General features: G+C 41.8%; 5 protein-coding genes, 1 long non-coding RNA gene and 1 other non-coding gene across 9 annotated transcripts in view; 3 read left to right on the plus strand and 4 right to left on the minus strand.

Moving 5' to 3' along the window:
- Positions 1–27,564, minus strand: part of LOC130701376 (large ribosomal subunit protein eL28-like) — a 53,272-nt gene that overhangs the window by 17,274 nt on the left and 8,434 nt on the right. Inside the window, exon 1 of one of the 3 annotated variants that reach the window (XM_059497391.1) lies at positions 12,906–12,913. The exons of the other annotated variants lie outside the window; for them this stretch is intronic. The gene's annotated coding sequence lies outside the window, so the exon portion shown is untranslated. Of the gene's footprint in view, positions 1–12,905; positions 12,914–27,564 lie in introns of those variants that run through there. 3 annotated transcript variants of the gene reach the window in all.
- Positions 32–1,525, plus strand: LOC130701552 (uncharacterized). The gene is made up of 5 exons (XR_009004097.2): positions 32–159; positions 336–516; positions 589–783; positions 846–1,076; positions 1,176–1,525. It is a non-coding gene; the product is annotated as an uncharacterized LOC130701552 (long non-coding RNA).
- LOC130701523 (DNA-binding protein HU homolog) lies at positions 1,380–16,615 on the minus strand. The gene is made up of 3 exons (XM_057523502.1): positions 16,609–16,615; positions 2,399–2,461; positions 1,380–2,331 (listed from the first exon to the last, which is right to left on the minus strand). Exons 2-3 carry the CDS (start codon positions 2,453–2,455, stop codon positions 1,546–1,548), a joined length of 843 nt encoding a protein of 280 aa, XP_057379485.1. The 5' UTR covers positions 2,456–2,461; positions 16,609–16,615; the 3' UTR covers positions 1,380–1,545.
- Positions 3,991–8,288, plus strand: LOC130701496 (uncharacterized). Its single transcript, XM_057523464.2, has 6 exons — positions 3,991–4,288; positions 4,351–4,508; positions 4,598–4,863; positions 4,931–5,790; positions 5,857–7,910; positions 7,973–8,288. The coding sequence occupies exons 1-6, from the start codon at positions 4,159–4,161 to the stop codon at positions 8,114–8,116; spliced, it is 3,612 nt and encodes a 1,203-aa protein (XP_057379447.1). The 5' UTR covers positions 3,991–4,158; the 3' UTR covers positions 8,117–8,288.
- LOC130701511 (zinc finger protein SNAI2-like) lies at positions 10,482–13,783 on the minus strand. The gene is made up of 4 exons (XM_057523490.2): positions 13,329–13,783; positions 11,316–12,226; positions 11,105–11,258; positions 10,482–11,041 (listed from the first exon to the last, which is right to left on the minus strand). The coding sequence occupies exons 1-4, from the start codon at positions 13,384–13,386 to the stop codon at positions 10,827–10,829; spliced, it is 1,338 nt and encodes a 445-aa protein (XP_057379473.1). The 5' UTR covers positions 13,387–13,783; the 3' UTR covers positions 10,482–10,826.
- Positions 18,320–18,392, minus strand: Trnam-cau (transfer RNA methionine (anticodon CAU)). Its single transcript has one exon. It is a non-coding gene; the product is annotated as a tRNA-Met (tRNA).
- LOC130701540 (dual specificity calcium/calmodulin-dependent 3',5'-cyclic nucleotide phosphodiesterase 1-like) overlaps positions 20,336–27,564 on the plus strand; it is a 28,275-nt gene continuing 21,046 nt past the window's right edge. Inside the window, exons 1-2 of the mRNA XM_057523521.2 lie at positions 20,336–20,462; positions 21,930–22,459. Of these exons, the coding sequence (XP_057379504.1) occupies positions 21,976–22,459 (484 nt within the window). The 5' untranslated portion in view covers positions 20,336–20,462; positions 21,930–21,975. The remainder of the gene's footprint in view (positions 20,463–21,929; positions 22,460–27,564) is intronic.

Consider the following 27,564-nt stretch of genomic DNA (forward strand, 5'->3'; position numbering starts at 1 on the left):
TCCATTCTTTCAATCATCGTGCATCGAGTCATCCATATAAATTATAGTTGCATCAGGTACTAATACATTATAACAAGGGGTTTTTTCCATGGCCTTGTTTTCAGATCAGAAGTCTGGGTTTTTTTCTTGAAAAACAACTTGTCATCATCTTGTAACGTGGTAAGTATATACAGTAAGAAATTTAGAACAATAATTATTTTAGAGTATTTAGTTCCATTGAAAGTCGTATGAAGCATTGAATTTGATGTAATTAATTACATTTAATTGCCAAGACATTCATTGTTCTCAGTTAGAAAGTGACGAATTTGTAAATTTGGCATGTGTTTTACTCTCAGACTTTCTCCATTTTGGAACGAGCTTCTTTGTATTCTACACAAGATTTATCTTCTGCGATGCTAGGCATACAGTACATTTGCGGGGACTCCCAATTTCTGGTAATTTAGTTGTTAGCTTTATATCTAGTTACAAGACTACTCGGCAGGAAAATGGTAACCTTCTGATATCCAGAGAAACGAGGTAAGTTTATAAGTCATCTATCGCTTCCTAAATAATCCTACTGGTTTTTATTTACATTCGTTGTGCATACAGGCTGAGCAAGCAAAACCAGTAGAAGGTGCCTCATTTTAGAAAATCCTATCTGTCATTGGCGAAGTAGCGTGAATCATGGCAAAACCAGCACACGTGCTTCACGATGTCATTCGGGTAATACTAAGATATTACTGTTCCGACCAGGGCAGTAAAATCTCAACAGACTCATGCAGACTATTTTAGAAAATCAAACAGGTTTTTTCTTGTTTGTTGTTACATGATTAGAAACTTTTTATGATTGATCAAAATTCTTAAAGGAATTATCAAACCTGGAATAATTCAACAGTGACAGGCAATGGCAAGTTACCACGAACTGATTCTGGAGCCACCTATTGAAGAACTTATTGTAGGAATGTGGCCTCTATTTCAAATCAAGTTACATAAAAAAAGTGACGTCACAATTTATGACCATGAATAATGACGATTTCGGGAATGTCACGCGAAATTCAGAAGTCATGTGTTAAGTCACGCAAACTCCTTCGCTCAAGGTAAACCCGTGAATGTGTAAACTACCTTATTTTCACTTATTCTGGTTTACTTCAACTTGGAATTTTTGTTTTTGTTCGCGTGTATTTGTGCATCACAAGTTGAGGACCTGTAGGAGATGGAAACGCCCTTTGAACAACCAAAAAAGGTAACAGAATCCCTTTATTGAAAAAATGGTTGTGGTCACCAATAATCAAGTAAATTCAGGAACATGAGGTAGTTTTATACTGACTGATCATTATATTTATCTTATTACTTTTATTATTCAGAAGCTTTTCTTAGAAACAACAGACAAGCAAAGAGAATTGTGATAGATTCTTTTATTTCGTTTTTTTTAATTTAATTTTTTCACGTTTTCCTAAACAGAAAAAGTAATAAAATTTTAGAATCTAATCCTCCATTCTAGAAATAGCTGGTGACTCTTTCATCCGCATCACTGGGTAATCGTCGTGGTAATGTAAAGCTGGGGTCTTAGGCTTTTGACATTGGAACCTTAGTGGTGGCATGGGGTGCAACTGTAGCCTCACGAGCTTTACGGGTCGGGGCTTTAGTAGCTATGGTATGTGGCACAGTCGTAGCCTCTCGGGTTTTACGGGTTGGAACTTTGGTAGTCGCGGCATGTGGCACAGCGGTAGCTTCCCGGGTCTTACGGGTAGGAGCATTTGTAGCTGCGTTGTGTGGCACAGGGGTAGATTCTTGACTCTTAGAAGCCTTGGTAGTTGCAGCTTGTGGTACGGTGGTAACTTCACGAGCCTTACGGGTTGGGGCTTTACTGGCTACGGTATGTGGCACAGCGGTAGCCTCTCGGGCCTTACGGGTTGGGGCTTTGGTAGCCGCAACGTGTGGCACAGCGGTAGCCTCTCGGGCCTTACGAGTTGGGGCTTTGGTAGCCGCAACGTGTGGCACAGCGGTAGCCTCTCGGGTCTTACGGGTTGGGGCTTTACTGGCTACGGTATGTGGCACAGCGGTAGCCTCTCGGGCCTTACGGGTTGGGGCCTTGGTAGCCGCTAGGTGTGGCCCAGCGGTAGCTTCTCGGGTCTTACGAATAGGAGCCTTGGTGGTCACATGTGGTTTAATGTTAGCCTCACGGGTTTTTCGTGTAGGGCTTACCGCCGGCAATATTATCGATGATGTGTTGGGCGTAATGGGCATCGACGTATTGTTTGCTACAATTTTGACGTTTTCGGGTGCTTTGACTGCATCTTCGTGTGTAATTTTAATCTCTTTTTGCACAGCCTCGCCCTCGGATGCCCATCCCTAAAAACATACATTTTTCGAATAAAATAGCAATTGGACAACAAGTTAATAAAATTTTGTTCATTACTTTTATGGAGCCGATAGAGACACCCAAGACCAGAAGAGAAAAAAATAGGAACTTCATGGCTGTGCTGGAACTGACCTGAGAATACCTGTCCCGTAAGAATGGTGTGAATTTTGCTGCTACAGTATTTTATAGTCGGCAATAGTGGGAGGAGCCATTACTCCGTACCAGTCGGATCTATCGCCAGATTAATTCGTATTCTATTGATGTGTTGATTGCACAACCTTATGGATGTGGGCTAAGGTCTTCAATCAGCAACCAATGTCATGTGAAGCCAAGGTGTAATTAAATGCTTACAAGTAACGTAAGTATTACGAAGCAGTGTACTTTTCCTCAAGTGGCATCCTATTGTACATATTACTGACCGATGAGGGGCGAGCAAGCCATCCGGAACCCGCGTTCCGTTAGCATTTTCGTAGTCTTTGATCTGTGTTTATTTAAACTTTCAAATCACTTGGAAAACCCTATGTCTTTTTTTTTAAAGCCTGTATTCTGGATTACACTTTGGTAACTTAGGTGAGTAAAATTACTTGGTACATAACGTACTAACGTCCTAAAACATGCTAAAATTCGGCCTTCGCTGGCGCCCCAGCTAAAACCAGATTCGAAAAGTAAACAACTACCTCTCGTTTGTGACCTTTTTCAAAACTTGGCACCATTTTTCAAGATGGCGGTAGATAGATCCAGTTTGTCCGGTAAGACCTGGCCAGCCAAACTAGCCTAAAAAATAGTATACCCCGATGGTCGAAAATGGACCCGCGGGTGATCCACGGGTTATCCGGGTATTAACAAACTGAGGCTGGCTTACCTGTGTTCCATGTTTTTAAACCATGATTGAAGTCTTTGTCATACAAAATTGGACGGCTTTTTCAGAAAAAGACTGTAGAAAGACTTTGGCATTTTTAAAAGATTCAATTTTCTGTACTTTTAAGCTTACAAGTTAACAATTGAAATGATATATCTAGCAGCGTTTGAGGAAATGACATGACTCATGGTTTTTTTATCCCAATCTTGTCTGCAGTGAATCGCAGTTCGTACCATGTAGCATTTCCAAATTTTACCAGCGTCATTATCAATGTAAGTTCAAAATGGCGGTCAGCAACCGCGTGATTCATCGACAGAAGATAGCCATACTTTAAGGTAATATTGGTAACTTTCAGGCATTAGCGTGCTATTCAGAACAAAAAAGTATAATTATATCTATCAGGATGTAATAGCTGCATTGAAATTATCTGAAAAGACTGTAAATAACTGAAGGGCGGGTAAATTACTAAACATATTCCAAAAGATTTTCATCAGTGCATCCCGTTCAGTAAATCCATGGATTTACTACGGGTGATAAAGTATGAGGGTGTAAACTTTGCCATATGTTGTTCTTCCTTGTGAATATTAGCCTAGATTTTGAACTGTGATAGAAACTGTAAGTGAGGTTGGTCATTTACCAAGGCTGTTTTGCTAGTAGAACTAAGAACAATATTCATTGTGTTCGCTAGAAATTCTGTAAAATTTCCTGCCTTTGCCTTCGTGATCTATTCATATTTCAGCAAACGATTTCACTTTTAGCTTTAACTACTGGAGAACTTCATCTACAGAACGATAAAGCCTCATTGAAGAATAATTGTGATCACAGGCATTGGCAGCTGCAGGAAAGAATCTGAAGACTTTGGAAAGGCTTACTGGATAACCTTACTGATCAATGAATCACGAAGAAGTACATCACAAACTCAAGCAATTTAAGAAAATTCGAATTAGAGCAAGGGAAAATGATGGCAAAGAGAAGTAAAAAAATGGGCATGAAGTGCTTTCGGCTTTCTGATTGGTTATCTTCAACGGAGCTGCGCAGGTTACCTTTCTATCCACAAATAGGCGATGAAGTCATGTACTTCAGGCAAGGTTTGTTTCTTATTATTGATTTTATTATAAGTGGTCAGTTTTACTCGTTTATTTCTACTCAGGTCATGAGCTCTACGTAAACACCGTAAAGCAGAAAAAATTATATGAAGTAAATCCGAGTTCGCTTCCTTGGTCCAAACAGACAATTCATCAACAAGAATTGGTTAGAATCATATGTGTAACGTATGAGATAGAGCCACCAAGGCTCGTTTGCTTGAAGGTGATTTCAACTATTGATTATTTGCAGTGTGTTAGTATTATTTGTATTTTTTTATATTAGTATTTGTTTTTTTTTTGTTTTTTTTTTAGCTGTGCCGACTCGATCCTAGAAGTGGATCGTTGACAAAAAAGACTTTTGTGATCAAATACCATGATATGGATGAAGTGCCGGATTTCTTGGTACTAAAACAGGATTACGATGCTGCTATAACGCGCCAATGGAATTTGTTTCAACGGTTTCGGAGTCTCATGAATGACAATCGCGGAGTCCAGATGTGGTGGGAAGGCCAGTTCATAAAGCGTGAGCCTTTCAATCCCGAATTTCCTGAATCCATGTTTCTATGTTACGTCATCAGGTAGAACTCAATGTTAAATCGCTGACTCTTACTCAATTGTTATCAAGTAATATTTTTTAAATAACAGATGGGACAATGGTGATTTAGACCGTCTTAGTCCATGGGATCTAGAAAACATCGATCCAAACAGAAAACCGTGTAGCGTTGGGGCTGGTGTACGAGTACTACCGATCGAAATCATAAGGACATCTTATATGCCTGGGAAAAACGACTGGCCTCCAGTAGGGGATCGTGATTCTGAAACTTATCGTATATCTTCTGGAATCATCCAAATTATGGATCTAGACGTGGCAAAGCATTTTTCGGCCCCCGTTGACCTTGATGAGTTTCCTACTTACGCATCCATTGTTAAGTATCCGATTGATCTCCGCACAATTAAAGCAAGACTGGATCACCGCTTTTATCGGCGTGTTGCAGCAGTTGAACACGACGTTCACCGCATACACACCAATGCACTCCTATTTAACGATCCCAAAAAGTCAGATATCGTAAGAAACTCTTGCATCACTACTGAATTGTGCCTTGAAATCATCCGGAACGCGGATGCCGACGTGACAGCCTTATATCGTCAATACCTGGAAGGCTGCAAGAAGAAAGAAGCTTATGGGAAGCCCTCCGCGACATCAAATCTGAACGAGGGGAGCAGCCAACTTCCACTGCGGAGCAGCCCATTTAACGGATTAGTACAAAAACAACACAAAACGGAACGCCCAACAGAGGGAACTTGTTTTGCTTTTCCTCTAACTAATGTAATTACAGGATCCGAACAAACCAGTACACCCACTCGGATACAAGGGCAAAAGGTCACCCACAAAGCGAATCACGTCGTTAAAGAGCATTGTTCCACTGAAGCATCTACAGTTCGTTCTAAAAGATACATTACACGGAAGTTCTCGTCATTTGTCAATCCCGACGGACATAATACCGGTAATTATATTTGAAAATCGAGTCATCATAGAACAATAATCTTATTTTTTCCCAATGTGTTTACAGAAATCGGTGTAGCAATGGACGGCCACAAACTTGACGACTATTCTGAATTGGAAAATATTCGCGACAAAGAGATTACGAGTCAAACCAGGGAGAAAGTCATTTATCCGGAAGAAGTTAAAATTGAACATTCACCTAAACCGAAGAAAATAGCGTCTATCAGCCCGTATACATTCCCAAGCAGCGATGAATCGGAAACTGGTGATTTAGAAGAGAATGATCTGCCAATGGCAAGAAATGTCTCAAGAAGAAGCAGGTTACCGTTGCACAGGACGACGATAAACAATTTTGATGCCATCCCGCTGCCAGAACCCACACTCTCTTCAGTTTCACCGATTTCATCCTCAGAGAGGTCCAGAAGCAAAATGTTTGACAGGCCCAAAGATAGCTCAAATACTTATGTCATCGATGAAACTTGCAATCAGAATTCAGAAATTACCATTACCAGAAGTGTGAGGAAACAAAGCATTGATTCAGACAATGTTCTAATTGAATATTTGGCTAAACGAAGAAAAATTTCTATGTCTGAAATAGATGTAGCACTTCGCAGGAATGAATCAGGAACAAGGAATCAGGAAGATAACTGCATGTTTGCTTGCCGCGCCCAGCATAAGCTAGCAACAATGAAAAGTGCTCCAAGGGAAAGCGGATCGACTACTCGTAAAGTAAAAAATGATAATCGTGCCAATCCATCACTTGAGTTGACTCCATTACCACGTACTACAATTTCACCGATGAGCCATGCAGAGAAGGAATTTTCACACAAAAGTCCTTTATCCTCCCATCAACTGTTTTCAAATAATTGTTTAAACCTGACTGGAATTCGAAGAAAAGAACGGGATTCATCGATTACATTCGAGAACGCATCCATTATTTCCGTTCCTATCCCAATCGCTGTTTCGACTCCAATCGGAACGCGTAAGAAGTACGAAGATTCGAACACATGTATTGAGCAGACAAAACCTCGTTTGTTAAGAAATGTCACAGAGAATGAGATCAGTAAACAGTCAACTTGGGACACCTACTCATCAAGAAACCTTTGTGACATCAAGAAAAAGAATAAACGAAAATTGTCTAGCTCAGGCTCATGGAATATTTCGTATTTTGAAGATGTAGCACAGGAACAATCAAGCACGAAATCTCCGACAATGGAAGACCAGCCGTCACCACCCTCCCTTCTGAATGAGTTACCAGCGAAGGAAATAGTTGCTGAAAACTTGCACCGTCAGTTCAATTCCTCCAATAGAAAAGCAGAAGAAGCACTTGAAACTGTTAGTGACAGACCTTCAAACATACAGCGTTCATCAAAAGCCCAAGTTACATCTCTGACCTCCGAGAAATCGTTTACGGTTAGAATTGATGCCCCACAACCTGCGGAATTCGAATGTGTCAATTCCCGTAACGCTAATTGTCAATCTACATCTTGCAGCATATCAATTTTCAAGGAAAATCGATATCAAACCGCAGTTCTATCTAAAGGCAACTTGCCTTATGAAGGCCAAGATCAATCCCAAAAGCAGGAAGTCATTCCAACGTCAAGTAACTTGGTTTGCATTCCGTTTTGCGAACAGTTTAAAGCTCCTGCATCCCTTTTGAAGAAAACTCTCAAGAAAGAACATCGTGCCAAGTGTTTAACGAACGAAACTAAGTGTCGAAGTAAAAAAGATAACCTTTGTGAAATTAATAGTGATAACCGGAGTGAAACAACCGATTCAAAGAAAAATTCATCCCGTTCCAAAGATTTTCTCATCACCAAAATTCTTACAGAATCTAAAATTGATATTCCAATAGAGAAGGTCACCAGTGACAAATCAGAGATTAAATCAAGAAAAAATAAAGTTCCAGGTGTTTCAGGGGCGTCGAAAATAAAAACCCATGAAGAGCCTATTAACGTCTCTGCTTCCATTGAAGAAATTATGAGGAAGTACCTTGGCAACGAAAGCTGTGACGGACAGGCAGAGGAGCCGAAAAAAGGAAGAAAGAAACGTCCACTAGGCTCAAAGAAAAAATACGCTGGCAAGATTATTTCAAAAGGAGCTACCACGTTCAAAGATAACGTAAGAAGAAAGCATGTTATTTGTGTTGTGAATTTTTAAAATTATTTCAGGTTTTTTTTCAGGTTGAAAATGTTGGGGATGCATCGAACAACATGACCACGTCGGGAAAAACGCATATGACAGCACGGAAGCGCACAAGTGTAAAAGATGCATCGGTCAGCGAGCAACTGAACCTTGTAGAACGTATTCTACGAGAAAGAAAATGAATTGCTTCAAGATCTCCCCTGCCTACTTCTATAATCAAGAAAAAAAATTCTGCAAGGCATAACGTCTGTGAGTAGGAATGAAATCCAACCAGTTTAGACTGCTTAATCAACTTGTTACTTTCGGACACAACCAAGATGGTATTTTGTTTAATTTATTGTAGCTGCTATGTTTTTTGTTTTTTTTAAATTTTGCGTACTATTAAATAAACTAGAAGGGTAGTTTATTAACTGTATAACAGTTTGAAACCTTTGAAACTAGTTTTCCAATCTTCTAAACCGTTCCCTTTTAGGGCTAACAGGAAGGTCGCTAAACGAATGCTTCACGAAGAATCTATTCTTTTGCCGCTTTCTACCAATATGCGACAATGATTACGGCTTTTCTTACGTTAAACTTTTATCATTTTTGAAGCTAACCAGCATAACCAATTCCCATTCTAGCTACATAGAGACAGCTTAATCGCTATGCAATGGTCGTATGTTATGTTTGTTGACCTGATCTTAAAGCTGAGATAAGTATTGAACCCCGAACAGCTTAAGCGACACATTTCAATTTTGCTCCCCCCTTTTGAAGTTGGATAATTGTGTTTGAAAATGGTCGGGAAGTAATTGCTTTTTCTCTTTCAGTTTTAATGCAATGTCGAAGAGACTTGCAATTAGCTAAGGAAACGATATTTTCCCACTTTCTTGCCAATAAGTTTGTATTGCACCGGAGGAAATGTTTCTGCAAGAACCACTTTATCACGTAATCTCGTATAAATTTTGTTTTGATTTTCAAACCACGTTTCAATTCGCTAATGAGCTTGTTTATCTTCTTTAAATAGGCATTTCAAAGATGATCTTCAACGGATGGCTTGACAGCTTTCTGGTGAGTTCATTTCATTGACAGAGTTTACCATTTATTCCGTTGGCTAGGTTGGGGAGCCACTGTATTCGTGGACAAATGTTGAAGAGAGACAATTTGATTTCGCTTTTGGATGAGTTAATGTGCTGTTTCGGATTTTCTACTCCTTATGGTAACATACTATTGCATAGACTTGAATATCTTGATACCAAAATGGCCACCTTTGTGCAATTCAAGAAGAAATAGTTGTTGGAAGCACTGTGTACATTCCTCGTATTGTACCTGGGAAGGTAAACAAAAATTATATACAGCATACAGATATCTACATAAATAAAATGTTTTTATTTACCTTTTGGCATGACAGGTACCTAACCATTCAAGATGGATCACTCGGCCGGGAAAACGGAAATCGTAGCATTGGGTTCCACTAGAAGTAATCGTCAAGACGTCAGCGTCGGTTCATGTAGTTTTGGACATATTCACCAGGTAAGCTTTTCGTTTGCTTCTATGGAACTCCTTTCGCGTTGCCAATCAGCTTTGGATAGTTCAAAAATAGCCAGAACGCTATGCTTTTGAGGTGTGCAAGATCGTGAAGTGTTTTAACTTGAAACTGTTTATTGTCGAAGTCTTTCCAAAAGTAATGAGTATAGTCATCAATCGTCAATTACATTCCGGAGAAGGGAGTATAAAAGTAGAGAGTTTTATAAAACAGAAAATATCAAGAAGACTCAGACAAAACTATGAGTATTTTATCCTTCATATTTGGCACACAATGAATAGCAAAGTTTGGTATTTACTCGGTTCGACAATTTGAATTTTCCATCGCTGAGTTGATTTTAAGAAAGACTAGATGGCTATACCAAAACAAGATGTTTGTGTCACTGTAGAAAAAAAAAACTATCCATTCATTTTTTTTTTTTTTAAAGAACCGAAAATTCATGTGGGTTTAGCAGGCCATCCACATAAATGGAAGGTGATTTAAAAAAAAAACAAGAGTAAAGAGAAAATAAATCCGTTAAATATAAGAAACGAATCATTTTCTGAAATGTTCAATACCATCACTATTAACAAGGGCACTTGATATTTGCATACACGTAGACTAGTGTACGAATTGTTTCTTTGACAAGCATATTTCAACTGCCCTGTTAGATTCAATTCGCCCAATCATGGGCAGAAACTATTTTTCTAATGATTATGTGTAACTTTTTTTTAAAGAAAAGTACTCTAATATTTTTTTATCATTTTGGATTGGAGTATTATGAGGCACTACATTGGCGAGACTACACTTGCGTGGAATCCGATCAAACGAAGAATAGTGGTCCCTACAAATAGTCATACATATCTTAGGGCTACAATGTTTTCAACTAATCAATTCTTCCGTAGGTTCTATCTCGCTATTTGTCAAGACGAAGAAAACAAAAAACCAGTGAAAACAAAAGGCTGATCCGATTGTTTTAAAGTAAGTTTACAAGTCAAAAGAGTATAAATATATCATCGTCTTTTGTTCCCCTCGGTTTAGGCAAGGCTAGAACAGTTTGACCGCAAAACACATTTTTCTTTGGAGTGCCTAGCTGTTTGTTATGATTTCAATATACCAAGTATTTGAAAACAGAAGAGGAAAAAAAAAAGGAGAAACACTTACTTCTATCTACACACAGTTTTACGGGACTTAGAATAATCATCCTTTTTTTTTCCTTTAAATTTATAATGCTCTTATAAAAACCAGGTCCTTTTTGCATAAAAAAATGGCGAATCCTAAATGTCTATCAATGGAGAGAATCGTAAGTATGTATAATTTTGGCAATAAGAGCCGATCGAGACTAATCTTTGTATCTTTAGTGTTATAGGGCTATTGAACTGACTGGATTTTTAATCGTCTTTGGGATCAGGAGCGGGACCTTTGGTGACCATTTTCATGCACGACGACTCTTCGTGCTTGTAGAGATAGGACTTGAGAGCGAAGGCTTTGCCGCAACGTTGGCACGTGAACGGCTTCAAATTGGAATGAGTCTGAATGTGTGCGCGCAGATTGGACTTGTCGGCGAAAGCCTTTTCGCATATTTGGCAGGTAAACGGCTTCTCGCCTAATTTTAATCAAATAATTAGATGTTAATTTATTCAACAAAGCATTGCGTTTCATTTCTTACCCGTATGAGTTCGTATGTGGCCCTGTAACAGCCACGGCCTGGAAAATGATTTACCGCAGTAAGGACACTTGCAACCCTGGCTGTGAGTGCGGACGTGCATTGAGAAAGCTGGAACTGAAACGTAAACTTTGTCACAATGAGGACAGCGTCTCGCCTATAAGAACAACATTAAAATGTAAGTCAATTTCATAAACAATTTGCGTTTGTATACCTTTTGATCAGCTGGTGATCGGTGAGTCTGTCGATGTCTGGCCAGGTTGGATGAAGTGCTGTAACGCTTTCCACAATCAGGACATTCATGTCCGTCTGGCCCTGTGTGACTGTCGCCACTGTTGCTGCTATTGCTTGCACCTGGCCCTTTCACAGCGACAGAGACGGACTTGCACGAAGTGACATCGTGAGGTGACCAGCAAGAATCTGTGGCATCCATTTCATCGACATCTTCATCATCGTCGTCGTCTTCATCGTCGTCCGCTTCAGACGAGGCGGCCCTGCTGGATTGCGGTGATTTCTTGCGCAGGCCGAGATTAATGGTGAGATGAGTCTCGGATGGAGTCGGTGATGGCGACGGTGTCAAAATGCGGACTTCGCTGGCCGTGGCCGTTGTTGCTGGGTCGCGGCTCAAATCCAGCGGCTTATCCAGCACGGGCGTTGAATGACTGGAGCAGTTGGACATGTCCAGCATTTTGACAACTGGGCTTTTCAAGGCTCGCGCCATCACCAAGCCTTGCTGCTGATGGCGCCAGCGTTCCAGCACGGAACGGAATTCAGTCCCGCCTGAAGTAGCCAGACTGACTTCGGCCAACTGGAACAGATTGTACATCTCTTCGGGTATCGTAGTGCCGTGGTGCTGGAGGCGGCCATCAGGTGTCCCAGCACTACCACTGCCTATGACGGGAGAAATGCGGGCAGATTGCGGCCGTCCAGGTGACTTGAGCTCGGCTACAGTTCCTTGGCCAGGCGACAGAGGGAACGCTGGATAGGTTTGCGGATTGCTGCCCGCCTTCCGATGTTGTTGCTGATTGCAACGCTGTGGTTGCTGGACTTGTTTGACCACGGAGACAACAGCAGGGACGTCATCTTTAGCATTCCTGATCGATGATGCAATCGTTGCTGCCTCTTCTGTCGTTAAAAAAATCAACAAATTGAGTGACGGAGAGCAAACAAACATTTCTGGCAGGAATCCGCATTCCGGGTAGTGAAAGAAAAAAAAAAGGGCCAGTAAGGGGAAAAGGGACAAGAGTTTATTTCTGTCCGTGGTGACCACTTGCTAACCAACTGTTGCTTATAATACTCATACTGTGGGGGGGGGGGGGATGTTGGGAGCTGGACTCTAGCCCGTGTGGCTCTGTTCCAGCTGATCTCATTCGCGAAAATTCATGCGTCTCTCTGTTTCACGCTAAAGTTTCCTGGAACGAAAAACACGTTCCTTTTTTTTTGTGTGTGTGTTGGGGATTGAGGGCGTGGGTTCCAGACGTCGTCGTCGTTGAGACGAGGTCGACGACGCGTTGCGCCGTCTCGAGAGAGAAAGAGAGAAAAAAAAAGTTCTATTTTTGGTGTGGGGCGGACGAAACGGCGAGCATGTGTGTACGCCGTTGCCCGGTTTTCTCGGATTGAGTGCCCACCTGCCTCTCTGCCTCACTATTTCTTTTTTTTTTTCTTTTAACGTTCCAGCGCCTGTGCGCAACTGTTCGCTACCCAGAAATGACGTGTAGCTCAAGCCAATCACATTCCTGTCTCATTATTTGTTCTTTTTCTTTTGCAGATTGATTGGACGCATGTCGCCGCAAAATCAGTTCCAAACTTCGATTCCGGGATTGCCGTAAATCATAAGGTAAATAAACAAATCTGCCACTCATTTTAAATTGCTATCATTTCTAACATTAATAAATAATTTTTTAAAATTATTATTTCGTTTCAGACATTGAATTACGGAGATTTGGAGGACAGTGGAGGTAACGGCTGCAGTGGCAGAGGTAGTGGTCGTGGTGGGTGCTACACACGTCTTTACCAAAGGAAGGGGGGGGGCATGTTAGCTATTTATAGTAGACTACGCAATCAGAGCGCTGGAAAAAAAAAGGGAAACGGTGGGTGTATACGTGCGATGTGAAAGAGGCGATAGAACGATGCGCATCATCCAATGACACCAACGGATGTAGCGACACAAAAAGGAAAGGAACATTCGAAATCTTCGAGAGCCGTTGAACGAGAAACTTGTACATACCGGCAGGAACGGGGCTGATGTTGTAACGTCGATGAGTAAACAGGAACGATTTAGGCATTTTTTTGATCCTGATGATCCGACAGGCAGACTGTTCGATTAAAAAAAAAAAAAAAGGTCGGGGATTGTGTGATGCAATTTAAAGAAACACTTGAGCTGCGAATTTCACTAGAGGATCGCGATCTTGTAATTGCAAATCCAACGAACGCTAATGACAGTACAACTAGCCCAACGTGACAGCAATATAAGGTTCAGCGAAATGTACAATAAGGCCCGACGCCCTAACGTTTTTTTTTTTTTGTGTCCAATTGAAATCGAAATTTTGGCCGTGAGGGACGCCGAGAGAGCACACGCTATCACCACGAGATGTTTGGAACGAATGCCAACATCTTCAGTGTCCCGGTGCCTCTAAAAATTACCGCCGACCGACCACCACGTGCACACATGGACCCCACCTCTTCTTCTTTGCTCTCCTCCTCCCACTTCGACCCTCCACCGCCTCCTCCTCTTTCCTCTTGTACGTGGCAATGCTATGCCTTCTTCAACAGGGGGAATAAGAACTCGATATACAGCAGAGCCATTTCACCCTACACAGTCAGCTCCCGGCATTTTTTTTTTTTGGACTATCTAGAGCGCCATCTATGCGAAAGACACCGTCCTCCACCACCCGGCTCTCTGTTCTCTGTGCAGCAGAAAACTAATACTGAAAAAAAAGTGGCTTGCTCTTGAAAATACTTCGTCCTTCCTTTTCTCTTTTTTCCTCTCCATTTCTTAGCGGGTGCGGGGGGGGGATCCATATAGATCCGATGCAACATCCCCACGATGATCTACATAGACCTTTGTTTTCTTTCTATTATTACAACCCAACCGAGCTGGAACGATTAGGAATTTGCAAAAATATGGCGTTCGTTCGGTAAATGATCTTACGTAATAATAAAGTTCGATTCGAAAAATAATAATAGACTTTCAGAGGTAAAAAGGTTATTGAGTTGAAAGAGAAAAGGGACACAAAAAAAAGGACGCCAAACATCCGGTCTTTTTTTTTTTTTTTTTTTTCTTAGAGGGTGTCAGCAAGTGAACATGTGTTTGTATCGCGATGCTTCCGTTCTCTCGCTCAGCGGCACTGTCTGTATAAGCCTCACTATTTTTCTCTCTCTCTCTTTTTTAGTCTTGGACAAAAATCCCCTCTCGCTCTTGCTCGTATACATCAGCAGGAAGGAACCTGGAACGCAAACGCAAGGGAAGGAACAAGTCTTTTTACCCCCCCCCCCCCATATATAGCAAGTAGGAGCACAGGAGAGTTTTAAAAAACGTTTTGCTTGACTTTTGCCTTATTTTTCTTTTTAAAACTCTCTTTTTCTCATCAAGCAGCACATTCACCCTATTTCGCCTGTGTGCTGTATAGCTTTTTCGGTTGATCCAGGCAAGACATCTGCGCCGGATCTTGGAAGAAGCGTGTGTGTGTGTATTTTCAACGTAACACGAGCCACCCCCCTCCTCGGTGCTCTCAAGGAAGGATCAAAGTCACCCCTTTTCGCACTGAAGAACAACTCGGTAAGAGTTCCTATATGCATCTCGTCCGGCGGAACTATCTGTACGTTTCTTAATTCTTTTTTCTTTCCCACCCTGACAGTACATTACCCAATGCGAGTGTATGCAAAGTTACGCAGGATGTTATGACGCAGCTCGGAGTGGAAGAAAATGAATTGGAGCATTTCGAAATCGAAGTTGACTGCAGCCAGTAACGACGGGCATCGGTGAGTAACAATAGTACGCTCCCTACGTGTGTTTGTCTTTGACACGAGCCGTGGTGATTTTAAAAATAAGTTCCATTTTTCGACCCTCTTTTTCTTCCTCTCCCCCTCCGACACCTTCCGTGTTGTTTTTGTTTTTCAATCTTGTACACACGTTGCATTCCTTTTTTTGCTTTATTTCTTACAGATCTCCTGGAGCTTCCGTCTCTTTAAGCAAAAACAAGGCAAACCAAACTTCCCCCAAAATCATGGACCTGTTATCTAATAATGCCACAAAGGCCTCTTTTTCAAGGCTAAACATTTAAACTGAAGAGATGCACTAGCCTGTGCCTTGATGTCTAATATTAGGTAAGTGGCATACAAGAGAGAGAGAGAGAAACAGATACTCTGCCCACCCCCTTGCCTTATTCTCCTTCTTCCGCGGTTTAAGAGTGTGTGATCTGTTTCCGAGTGGAGATGAAGATATCTCTCAAACGCCCTCAGCAGCAGAAAATAAAAGAAGAGCACACAGCAAGCCAAGCGTGCCGGGGTTGCCTATATTAGTGCAGTCTTCCGACTTGACTGCTATATAGCTCTACTCCAACTTGAAGTATAGGAGGTGGGTGTCGACCACCGAGAAGATGTTCAACTTTCAGGGGGAGACCACCTGAAAATAGGCTTATATAGCATCCTCTCTGTCTTTCAGCTCCCCAGCCGATCCTTACTACTAAGGTCCTATATTTAACCCCCCCCCCCCTTACCCTAACTTATTGTGCCCACCACTAACAACAGTAAAAAAAAAAAAAACCAGCCACTACCACCACCACTGTGAACTACTGACATCCGCATATATAACACGTCCCGCGTCCCTTTTTCTTTTCCTCCCCCTTCTCAAGCCTTCTTCCGAAAACGGTTGGTGTAGTATTATTTTTATCTCATCAACCCTCCAACGAAGGTCTTAAGCTTTTTAAACGCTCTAGACCTATGTTTTGGAAGATTGAAAATGCTTCTATTTTATTAGGATCTACCATGACAACGAGCTTAATAAGACACAAAAACTTGTTGAATTTGTTGCTGGACAGTATAATGTTGGCCTTCGTTATGTGAGGGGGGGGGGCTAACTTGCAGCCACTGATTGGAGAAAGAGAGTGTATACGCGATGGAATTGAATCCGAGGACGTGACCTCATCAAGTTGGCCAGCGGTACGGCAAGCTGGGGGATAATAAGAGAAGTCGGGGGGGGGGATGAAAAAGAGACGTCTGACTGTTAAGCTTCAAGTCTCTATGCGTTATACATATGATGTAATACCATACGATCCTACTAAAGCCATATGGCAACTGCTTATTCTTTTTGCCACTGAAACTCGTGCGATATGATCCAATTGGAATTGAAAACCTTCGTTATTTTTAGTAGAAAGAAGGATGTAATAAGACAGAAATTAATGAGCTTTGGTTATGGGTTTTTGTTTTTTTGCGCATGCTACTCAAATGTGATAAGGTTAGACGTTTTAAAGCCATTCCCATCATTGTTTCATTTTTTTTTCTTTACCGCTAGAACTGCCATGTTGGACGGTCCAGTGATTTTGGAAATTGGGTTCACAATTTAAAAGACATTTCATTTTCTCTTTGCTTCGTTTTCACGTTTGACATGTTACTTGTGCTTTTGCTGAACGAGGGGGTTTCAAGAAAAATAGACGAAATAATGATAAGAAATAATGGCGTTCCGTATCCGTAGGAGTTTGTGGGAAGACACGCGCGACGTCACCATATGTTGCGGATGGAACCGGGTGGCAGTGAGGAGAGAGGAGCCTTGAAAAGAACTGTAAGGGAAACATTACATGCTGGACGCATAGCGCACACGGTGACTTCTTCTTTCTTTTTCTCATTTCCCTCTAGGACTGGCACGGCTGCCAAGTTCCAAAAAAGAACAACAAAAAATCATCAAGGGGAAACTGAACTGATGAGCGGAGCATAAAGTTCTTTCGCAAGGGAGTAGATGAACATTCCAAGCGAGCCTGCACTAAAGGAATTCTAGGAAAATAATAATAATAATAATTTTAAAAAAAGCCGCCACTTCCGCACGAGCGCGCACCGACCTCCGCACTCCGTCCGTGGGCGCTTCCAAAAACAGAACCCCCCTCACTACTTTTGAATGAATGGAAATTTACTTTGCACTATAAGATGTGCATACAACTGTCACAACCCTTTCTCTACTCCCCTCTTGAAGCCATCGAAAACGTAGAGCATTGTCTTTAACATTCAGCCGCGGCACGCGCAACTGTTTTCAAACGAGAATAGCTGCTGTTTGCAGAAATTGAAACCGCGTGTCAAAGAGTTCCTCCTCTTCTTTTTTTTTTGGAAAGTCTTAAATTGATTTTCCGGATACAAGGGGAAAAAAACGAGAGGAAGAAAGAAAGGTGGCGACGTCCGACGACGCCTTCTTCCTGAACGTTCTACATGGGCATTGTGCTGTGTGATGAATGACCTGCACTCTGATTTGCCAGTGACCCTACTCATTTGGGAGCATGCCCCCTCACCATCTTCTTTTCTCTTTTGCTTCTATGAGGAAGGAAGGAAGGAAGGAAGAAAGGCAATTGTCTTTGTAGTAGCGCCAAAGGGTGGTTCTTCCCTGACCACTTGCACGCCCAGCCAGCGGGTGCTGGGCACATCTGGTCGCCTGCTAAGCAAACAGCACGCGCGCGCGTGCTTTGCTGCTGATGTTCTGCTCCGGGTTTCTCTCTATCTACACAACATGAAGCATATGACGGACCTCCCCTTCCTCCAAACCACGCCGTATCGAAGGGAATGCCGGCTGCTGCTGTTGCAGTACCGGTGACGCACGACCCGTTCCGAAACATTTGTAGACATAAATTCTCTTTTACATAAATCTACGAGCATTCATGTGCTGCTGTTTTCCTTTGATCCTCTGCTGAGTTCAGATTCATCCACATTGCACGTACGCGGAATATGTGTGAAACTTATGATTCACGGTGTACGCGTCTTTATCGCAATACCACCGACGACGGTGAATTCTTTTTAAATGTTTTTGTTGTTAAGTTTCTTGTGTAATAATTTTACTTTCATTGTATTACGTGGTACATGCGGTTGTTTAAATAAAATAAATTTTAAAACGGAAAACAGGTGTTGAGGCACAAACACGATTTGAGAGAATCCTTTGAAAAACGTGGATTAACTAGTTAACGAATAAAAAACCAACAAATAAAACACAAATTTCATAAATTAACAGAAGCTAAAAATGTTTGCCCCGGGTGAGGCTCGAACTCACGACCTTAGGATTATGAGACCTACGCTCTGCCAACTGAGCCACCGAGGCTTGTTGTTCTCTACCATGGAATACAATAATATATGTTTTATTTGAAATACAATTTTTTATTTGCAGTCTTCGCTATTTCAGTAACGAAATTAATGTAAAATATAAAAGTTCTAAAGATTCAAATGAGATAGTCGTTTAAACTGCACAGAAATAACTATTTCTACATAGTTTTTCGTTTTAGCACCAGATGGCAAAAGGCGCCACTTTTTCATTGCCACCTTCAGGAAGGCCAGATTTGCCCTGATTGCGTTGCAATCTCGATAAAAAAAAATGGTGCAACCAAATCATCTTCTTAACCATTGATAAATATTTTCTTCTTTGCTCATAGGTAAATCTTATTGAAGCGTACAGCTTTGGATTCTATTAAAAACTTAAGCTTCGTGACGGTACGACGGTACTGGCAGATTCCATTTTCCGTAATGACATCTGTCTCCACAAGAGGCTCTGGAAACTGTTGCCCATAAGGTGGCGCTGGAAACTGGCGTATACCAGGGATCTGTGAAAAGCGCGCCAAATGGGTAAGAGAGATACAAGATGCATCATCGCTGTTTCGCACGAGGTCTCGTATTTTCGGTTGCAGGATGTCGAGAAATTTCTTAATTTCAAGAACCATGTACGTTTTACAACGTACCAACTCAATATAGGCTAAGTTCCATACTTCGCAAAAGTGGTAAATTGGTATGAGCGGCATGTTTAAAATGCCACACCTCATAGTTATATCTTTTAAAAGATTGTGTCTTGTATCACATATACATCTCGTGGTCCGTATCCTATGGTTTGCAGCTGAATCTCGTGGTATCCATTGCATCCATCCATACATAATGTAAAGCTGTTTGCTGTGGATAAAATTCTTGCAGGAGAAGGTGCTGATGATCAACGGAACATTATTAAGGTGACCCAAGCTCTTGGCTACCTCTCAATGAATTCAAGCAAAGTATTATGTTGGAAACAATTATAAATTATTCCCATTGACATAACATCTTTGACTTGTGCAACTGATTGCAGTGAATCATATTTCCAACAAAATATTTTGTAATAGATTCTGCAAGCTTAATTTTTTTGGCTTTCGAGAACTTGCATTTCAGGTTCAACAATATGTTCTTCTGATAGCTTCCTAGTAGAACCTAAGTGGGGTAACCAAGGCAACTACATAGTAAATTTATCTATGGGATTATGTAATTAATTTGAAGTTAGCAGTAACCATTCTGTGTTGAGTCGAATATAATAGTTGAATGCAACCTCCATTATAAGTGTAACAAATTTTGCTTGAGGAATGGGTTAGCTTATAGTTATTCCACTTTAGCTTAATGTATATTGGTGAACGCTGCCATTTTATGCTGAAACGTTTTGTTACAGGTCTTTTTATTAGAAAACAAATATTCGTGGAAGGAAAGAATGTCCCCAACACAACTAATTCAACTGCTTGATCATTACCGTGTAGGAGAAACATATGATGGCTTGTGATGACAAAGCCTGATCCATTGAAATCAGTAAGTAATTTTAAAACAAATTAATACAAGAAACAATTGTGATCTCTTAAAATTAAATTCTAAATGTTAGTTGAACTATCACCAGGTAAATGTGCATGTGTGTAATAGGTGTCCTGCGCCACTGGAAAAGGTTCAGCTGTCACGCCAAGGAAGTGAGGACTCCTAGTGCGTTACGCACAAGGAAAGGACGAACTCCTTTGAAGCCCACCCCATCGCTCTCTTGCATGGCAGTCGTAGTCCTCCCCCGTCCTACCTTCGAGAAACGACTTGCAGCCAAGCTCATTTGATCTGCTTCCAATCAGATATAATGAGCCCGTCATATTGCCATGAGTGAGTCTGCATTCTCTTCCTTTCAGAGTTCTTTCTGCTTTCGGTCTCATGTTTGTTTTTCTTATATAGAGAGACCTTTACGAGAGTAGACGCAGAACATTGGTAGAGATCCGGCTGCTATGGTAACATCGTTTTCGAAGGCTTATACATAGAAGAAACACATACACACAAGGGCGTCGTGTATGTGACGTGTGCTCATCTCCTCGTGACTACTCGTCGCAAAAGATGCACCAGAAACGGAAAACGAAGGGTAAAAAGATACGAGATCAATAAGGTCAAATGCTTGCCATGCGATGCGTAATCAAGCTAAAAGCTCGTTGTCGCTCTCTTTTGTCTCGCTTTCCAAGCCGACTCGTTGCCCAGGTATTGCTCGCCGCTTCGGGCCACTCGGCGAACCCAAAACGTGTCCCGATCACCGTGCATAGGTGTACTTTTGCTCGTAGTGTTTAGCCGAAAACTGGGCGAAATGGGGGTGCCGCTCAGCAAATACCGTGTCCTACAAAGTTGCCTAGACATTCGCTGCGTTGTGAGTCCCTCTGAGAATGGCAAAGCCGTTCGCTCAACCACCCCGAAATCTCCGCTTCAATCGAAAGCGTCGCAATGTAACGCTACCGAAAAATTGAAGATGTCATCCAACGCCTTTAATTTATTGACACCGAATAGCCGAATGTCATCAGAGAGCGTTACCATCGATGGAGAGAGTGGTATCCGGTCGCCGGAGCATACACCTACGGTCAACTGTTGGAAATCCACTCAGCTGGAAGCCGTTGGTGAATCTTACTGGGAGACTGAACAGCAGACAAACAATCAAGTAGCCACTGACGAAATGGAAGAAGAATGCACCATTTGTTCGTCTGCTCTTGTGGTCTCTGAAATTGTAACCGTCATGGAAGGTTCGCTAGTCGTCGAAATTCACGCTGCCCATTCCGAAGACGAAGAAACCCGGCCTTTTGTTGGCCAGCCTCATACTCCGAACAGGACGTTGTTCCAGGCATCGCCACAACCTTTCCGTCTAGAAACCGACGATGGGTATAAAAAAGTGTATAGATTGCGTGCGAATAATAACCATCGTTTCCTACACCATGCCCGTTCACGCTCAATTGAGTTCCAGCGGTGCCATCGTGCCCAGCTTTTCCAGTCTCTCCCTCATTTGATTCTGAATAGATATCGTCGCCTTCCTCTATTTCCTCCCTTGGCCGTCACATCACATCGTTTTCTTTACAACTTTTGAAAGTTTAGGCCCTTTTTTTTATGAAAGAAAAAGAGTTCGTTTCGACAGAGGGGATTTGTCTTCCGCGCCTTCTTTCTTAGACTTTCGGCTGCTATGAGATTGTTCTGGAACGATTCCAGCTGCAGCGGCAAGCACGTGCCGCTCGTAAACACGATCAGCACCTCGACTCGTTGCCAAAATAAAAAGACGGCCTAGTCTACTGTGTAGTCTAAAGCTATTTTCTTTTTTCTTTTTTTTTTTTTAAATCTACTTCTTCATTTATCTTATGTATTCGAGGCATCAAAATAGGACGACGTAGAAATACCAACGATTCCCCCCCTCCCCTTTTTTTTACGCTTGTCCCGGCGATACAGTCCTTGCGCTCTTGTTCATCGTAGCCTATTGTATTGGGGTTTACTAGCTATTAATGAAAGAATACTGTCAAATGTTTTCTTGATATTAATTTTGATTTAATTTTGTAATTTTTTCTGTGTTTTTATGTTACAGGGGCAACGAGTGTTGCGATCGTGAAACATTGTTTGAAGGAGCATGGATGGAAGACGGTCGACCATTGATATGTGTAGACAATTTTAAGATGGAAAAGAGGCGTCATCATCAGTCTTTGACGACGGTGGACGTCGAGTCGGCCGTTTTGAGACGATGCCAGTCGCCTCGTTACGGACGATCCTTTTCCAGATCCACCATCTCGCTGAATGAAACCTCCGAGTCCACGCCAACATTATCGTCCAGCTTTGGCGAAAACTCAAAAGAGTTCCATCTCGTCGGAGTCAGTCCGGACGATTGGGAAACGCCTGTGACGGGCAAACGACGAGAATCCGCTCCTGATTTCAATTCCTCGGATTCCAACGATAGTCGGCCCAAGATTGTCATCCGTCTCACATCTGTCGAGGGCCTGGAACTCAACTTGACCAATTCAGTTCAAGATAATCAACTTCTTCCGGAAGCGACGAAAGTCGTCGTCTGCCCGCATCGGTCGATCCGCGTAGGAGCCACCCGCCCACAGCCGCCCAATTCGGGTAAGTCATTTTCAACTTGTTTTCTTTCCGCGATCGAGTGCCGCTCTTGTTTTTTAGCGTAGCGAAAGATATCGAAATGCGCAAACTTATGGAAACAGGGCGGGCCTCGAAATGGGCAATCCATTGAAAAAAAAACACACCAACTTTTTGTTACATTGTGTCCGTGCGAAAACGAAACTAATATGCGAACGTACAAAGTCTCCATTTTTCTTTTCCCCGTGTTTGAAATGATGAAAATCCTCGTAATAATTTGCGTTGGCTGCCACAATCGTTTGATATCGGAACTTGAAATCTTGTCCTGTCAAACTTCTCCGGGCATGATTCATGTTCTTCAACTTTCTATTTATTTTTTGCCTTTTTTCTTTTCGCCCGTCTTCATCTTATTTTCGCTAAAGGTACTCGCAGTTGTTATTGAATCACAGTGGGTTGGGATCTTTTTGGTAATCGATAGCTAGGCTACAGAAAAAAGGATGGATTTTTCTTTGATGTTTCATTAGTTTATCAATCCTTGTATTCGCTTGAGTCAATCACGTTTCATTCGTGCAAATCTTGCTTTTTTTTTTTAAATCCCGTACTTTGTGGACATGACGGTTGGGGAATATCTTGTACGTGGATAGGCGCAAAAGAGCAAAGATGGAGATACTAAGCAAACTATGAAGATCCTCTTAAGGGAGCTTCATTCACCAGTTTCTTGTGTACACACACAATCTCTTCCTTATCGTAATGAGGGAAGGCTGGCCCTACATGTGAGCTCATGAAGGATTCTTGTGCATCGTAAAAGACGGAAGTTTTCGCGATGGTTGTCGTCTATTCAATCGAAATCTTGTAAAAAGGCTAATAATCTCAGCTCGTTTGAGGGTGAGGGGGAGTTAGTCGCAATTTCGAATCACTACATTCAAAAGGCCAAAAAAAAATATTCTAATTATAAAAAAGTCTTTTGGAAGCCGCAGAAGGCACAAGTTGAGATCGTTAGATGGGGACCTCACCCATAACAAACTCGTCCAGCTCCTCCCCCTCTCCCCCCTTATTTTTTCCTTTCTTTGACTTTAAACTCTGCCACAAATTTATGCTTCCCGCACCGTCAAAATTCAAATGATGCGTGACTACCAGAAACTAATTTCCCCCTTTTTTTTCATGTGCTTAACGTCCAACCCCATTTCTTCCATTTTGTTGATTCTTTCCCCTTATTTCTTGGAGGGAGAGGGAGATTATAGGAAAATGTCTATCGTGTGCAATAGTGACACGCTTACGCCAGTCGAGCAGATTAATCAGGTATTAGTATTCAAATTCCACCTTTTGCGTGTCTATTCTTGAAGCTCTGACGTCGTTGGAAAAAGCGACAAACCGGGACAAAATCACGACAACCGCTTTCGTTTTCATTTTTGAATTCTTCCTTGCCTTCTCAGCTATTAACGTGAGCGTGATAGAACTGATTTTTCTCCTGTTAAATGGGATCCCGCACTTACGTCTTCCTCTTAGACGTTCGTCGTTCTCTATCAGAATCACAACCGCTTCTCTTTTACAGCCTCTTGAATTATTATTTTCTTAAATCATTAAAAATGCGTCTCGCATCCGCGCATGTTGTTGACTTTTTTTTTTTTTCATTGATAACACTATTGCATCTCCTTTTCATTTCATTGGTGGTATCAAAAGAAGGTTTCCTGTCGATATCGAGCGCGGGAAAATTTGATTTGGGTATCGTAGGTCATTAGAGCAAGTAACTTTTTTAAAATTAACTTTGAAACATTAACGATATCAGGAAACGTTCGCAACGAAAAGGACGAGGTCAAGATGTATTTAATAGTAGATCATATTTACAAAGTGACTCGTATATCCTTTTCTTTAAAAAATATATATATAAAAGAAGAGGGGGGGGGGAGTTTGCAAGAGAATAGAGAGTTCATTATAAATCGCGTATGCTTGTATACAATTCCCCCCTCTTTTTTTTCTTATTCCGGTTTTCTTGGCTCACCAAGTCAACTGAAATATTTGATGCGTATCTATGTTTGACATGTCTGATTGCTTGATTTTTACACGACTTGCGTCACGGGCTCTGTTGTCTTCCCCCTTTCGCGTTTGTTGCAAAAAAAAAAAAAAAAAAAAAAAAGATGAGCAGCGCACACGATTTGCCTTCCACCGCTGGTTGCAAATACGTACGGGGCATTTTTTTTTTTTTTTTTTTTTTTTTCCCCCCGTTCAGTTTTTGCTTCCTATTTTCCATATCAGCAATTGGTAAAGCGATAATTGTCTTGTTTGCCTAGCGTTGCGAGCATCCAAGTCTAAAAGCCATATCGTTCGTCCGGTCGCTAGGTAGTGCTCTCAAAGCCGGATAGACGAAGAAGCAGCAGGGAACGTCCAATATTATGATCCGTTGGTCGTCATGGAAGCAATCGTTTACGCACTGGATTACACACAGTGACGTTTTTCTATCTCCCCCCCCCCCCCCCTTTTTTTTTTTTTGTTGGTTGCACCTTTGATGTGCATGTAAACTATCAGCTCCTGGGTGGTCCTATACTTTTTTTTTTTAAACGGCTCCCTGGGTGCAGCGTTGCGCCGACAAAACAAACGAACGAAATAAACAAGCCTCTTCGGGAAAAAAAAGGGCCGCACACGCGGAGATGGAGACGTAACATTTTTTTTCTAGTAGCGAAAGAGCAAAGATACAGAAAGAATTGGAGATGTTAAGGTTGTATGGTTTGCAAAGAGGTGGACTCGTCAGATTAAATATTTTATTGGGAAGTAGAGGGAAGTAGATAAAAGGGTTGTGTGAGGGAAAGAGAGAGTGCAGGAAAGGCTTCTTTTGATTGCTTTGACCATTTGGGCCCGAGTTGTCCCGAGTTTAGTATCGTTTGGAAGCTCGACAGTCTTGGATCGTTCTCATTCAGGTCCCCCTCACGCGTTCGGATTCGTTCTTAATTTGAAATTGTAGTACAAAAGGGAAGAGGAGGGTTGGCTAAAGAAATGATGGAGTTTGAGATCGTCGCTGTTGAAGGTAAAACAATTGCAAGCCATCGAATTGTGATGCATTCATTCGTCCTTTTTTTTGGGGAGTGGGAGGTATAAGAGGTGAGCAAATGGCGAAATTGACATAGGGACTCGGATGAAGTTTATTTTTATTTGGGGCAAAGCTCGTTATGATTCGTGCATTTTCATGTTGTGCCACATAGGTCTCTTACTCCAGTTAGACAGTCAGCGAAGGAACAAGAAGCGAAACGTGCATCAGTCCTAAAAGGCTTTAGCGTGAATTAAGAGGCTTTACGGCACTGCGGCATAGCGGCGTATATACAACGTTCGGGATATTTTAGCATCTGCTGCCTCTCACGGCGGGAGCCCTGCATTTCATGTATGGTTTCGTAAAGATGTGTCTTGAATTTTTGATCATTAAGTTTCTTTTCTTTTGAGATGGGGGGGGGGGAGAACGTGAAAAACTTCAGCGACTCTGTCGCAAATTTGAATCGAATAAAACCTTTGCGTGACTGAATCAAATTAAAGCTGACATTTGGCGATGTCGTGCTCGACCTTTCGGGATCATTCACGCCTATTTGTGTCCCCTCCCCGCTATTGTGCGATCGGTTGACGTTGATGATTCCGTAGTCGATCATTTGCTCCATTATTGATTGAACGCTCTCGAGACATACATCCAATCTCTATTCTTTACTGTTTGCGTCGGTTTCAACCCAATCTCGTGTGTCTCTAGCACACACACGTCGTGAATAAGAAGAAGAAAGGCTCCAAAAAAATCGAACGCGGATGAATAAATTGGTGGGGACGAATCGTGACGGAGCGTAGGGCGACATTAGTACTACTTGTCTAGCTTCACTGCTACACTCTCTTTCTCTAGTGATGGATACATCTACGCATTTGCGAAGGTCGTTCCCTTTTTTTTTTTCGTACTCGATCCGAACACTCCCCTTTTCCTTCCTTTATATCCGCTATCAAACACGCCCTCTCACTGCTACGAATCTCTTCCCTTCTTTCTATTCTTTTTTATTTTTTTTTTTTTTACATATGTAGGCAGGGCACTATGATCATCACTCGCCAGGGCGAATCGGTCTCCTTTTTTATATATATATATATATATTTTTGAGGAGGTGCTGGATGAGCCGAGAGTCACAAAGTGAGGACTATGTGCCCTTATGTTCTAGTGGAGAGATGCTGCGTGTCAAAACGGCGACATGCGAAGTTGATACTGGCTAGTCGTTGCCCTCCCTTCCGGCTGATCAGTCGCTGGAATTTGATTTTCCTAATTCGTACAGTATCTATTTTTATTTTGAGGGAAAATGTATCGTTGGTCTCTTGTGCGTCGATGTCTCGTTTGATACGTGCGTCTCTTTTTGATTGATTTTTTTTTTTTTGTGGCGGGGAATAACGCAGAGCGAACGTTTGATTTGATGACATTGGAGGACATTTGTGGTTCATCTGCCATGGCTAAAGTCTTTCGAAAGTGCAAGAGCGCCACCTTTCAGATTGGTAGCGATACCTACACCATCGGTAAGAAAGAAAAGAAAAAACACGAATTCTTTTATTATCACCGTCTTTGCTTTTCCTTTTATATTATTTTTATATTCTCATTAACCTCTACCGGCAATTGGGCCGCCTGTGTTTTGACGGAGGATGGTTGTGCGTGACGCGTTTTCATACCCAGTTGAACCGCACGGTATTCTATCACGAGACAGTAGAAAGGGGGGGGGAGGCTTTATTAGAAGAGCAAGCGGAAAAACATGATGTGGGAAATGTAATTTAGGTATGCCCCCCATTTCGTTTATTGGTTTGCCTTTTGCTACTCATTTATTAGTCCCCCCCCCCTTTTTTTTTCTTCTCAAGTGTTTTTCCTTTTTTTGAGAGAGGGCTTTTGTTTGCTAAGGATTTGTATTGAGAGCATATGGGAATGACGTGGATGCCGTATCCTCGCAACGCCGGCTAGGTAGCAACCACTTTCGATCTACGTTCTTTTCTCTTTTTCTTTCTTTTCCCTCAAGTTACAAGTTTCCAGGTGGATATTTCCTTTTTTTTTTTAACGAATGACGTCAAGAATTTTATAGGATATCAGGGCAAACGGCTTGCATTGCAATACAAAGACAATATGGAAGTGTCAAATTGAAACG

This window comes from Daphnia carinata, chromosome 10 (assembly GCF_022539665.2).
Source record: "Daphnia carinata strain CSIRO-1 chromosome 10, CSIRO_AGI_Dcar_HiC_V3, whole genome shotgun sequence".
In the NCBI taxonomy this organism is placed as follows: domain Eukaryota; kingdom Metazoa; phylum Arthropoda; class Branchiopoda; order Diplostraca; family Daphniidae; genus Daphnia; species Daphnia carinata.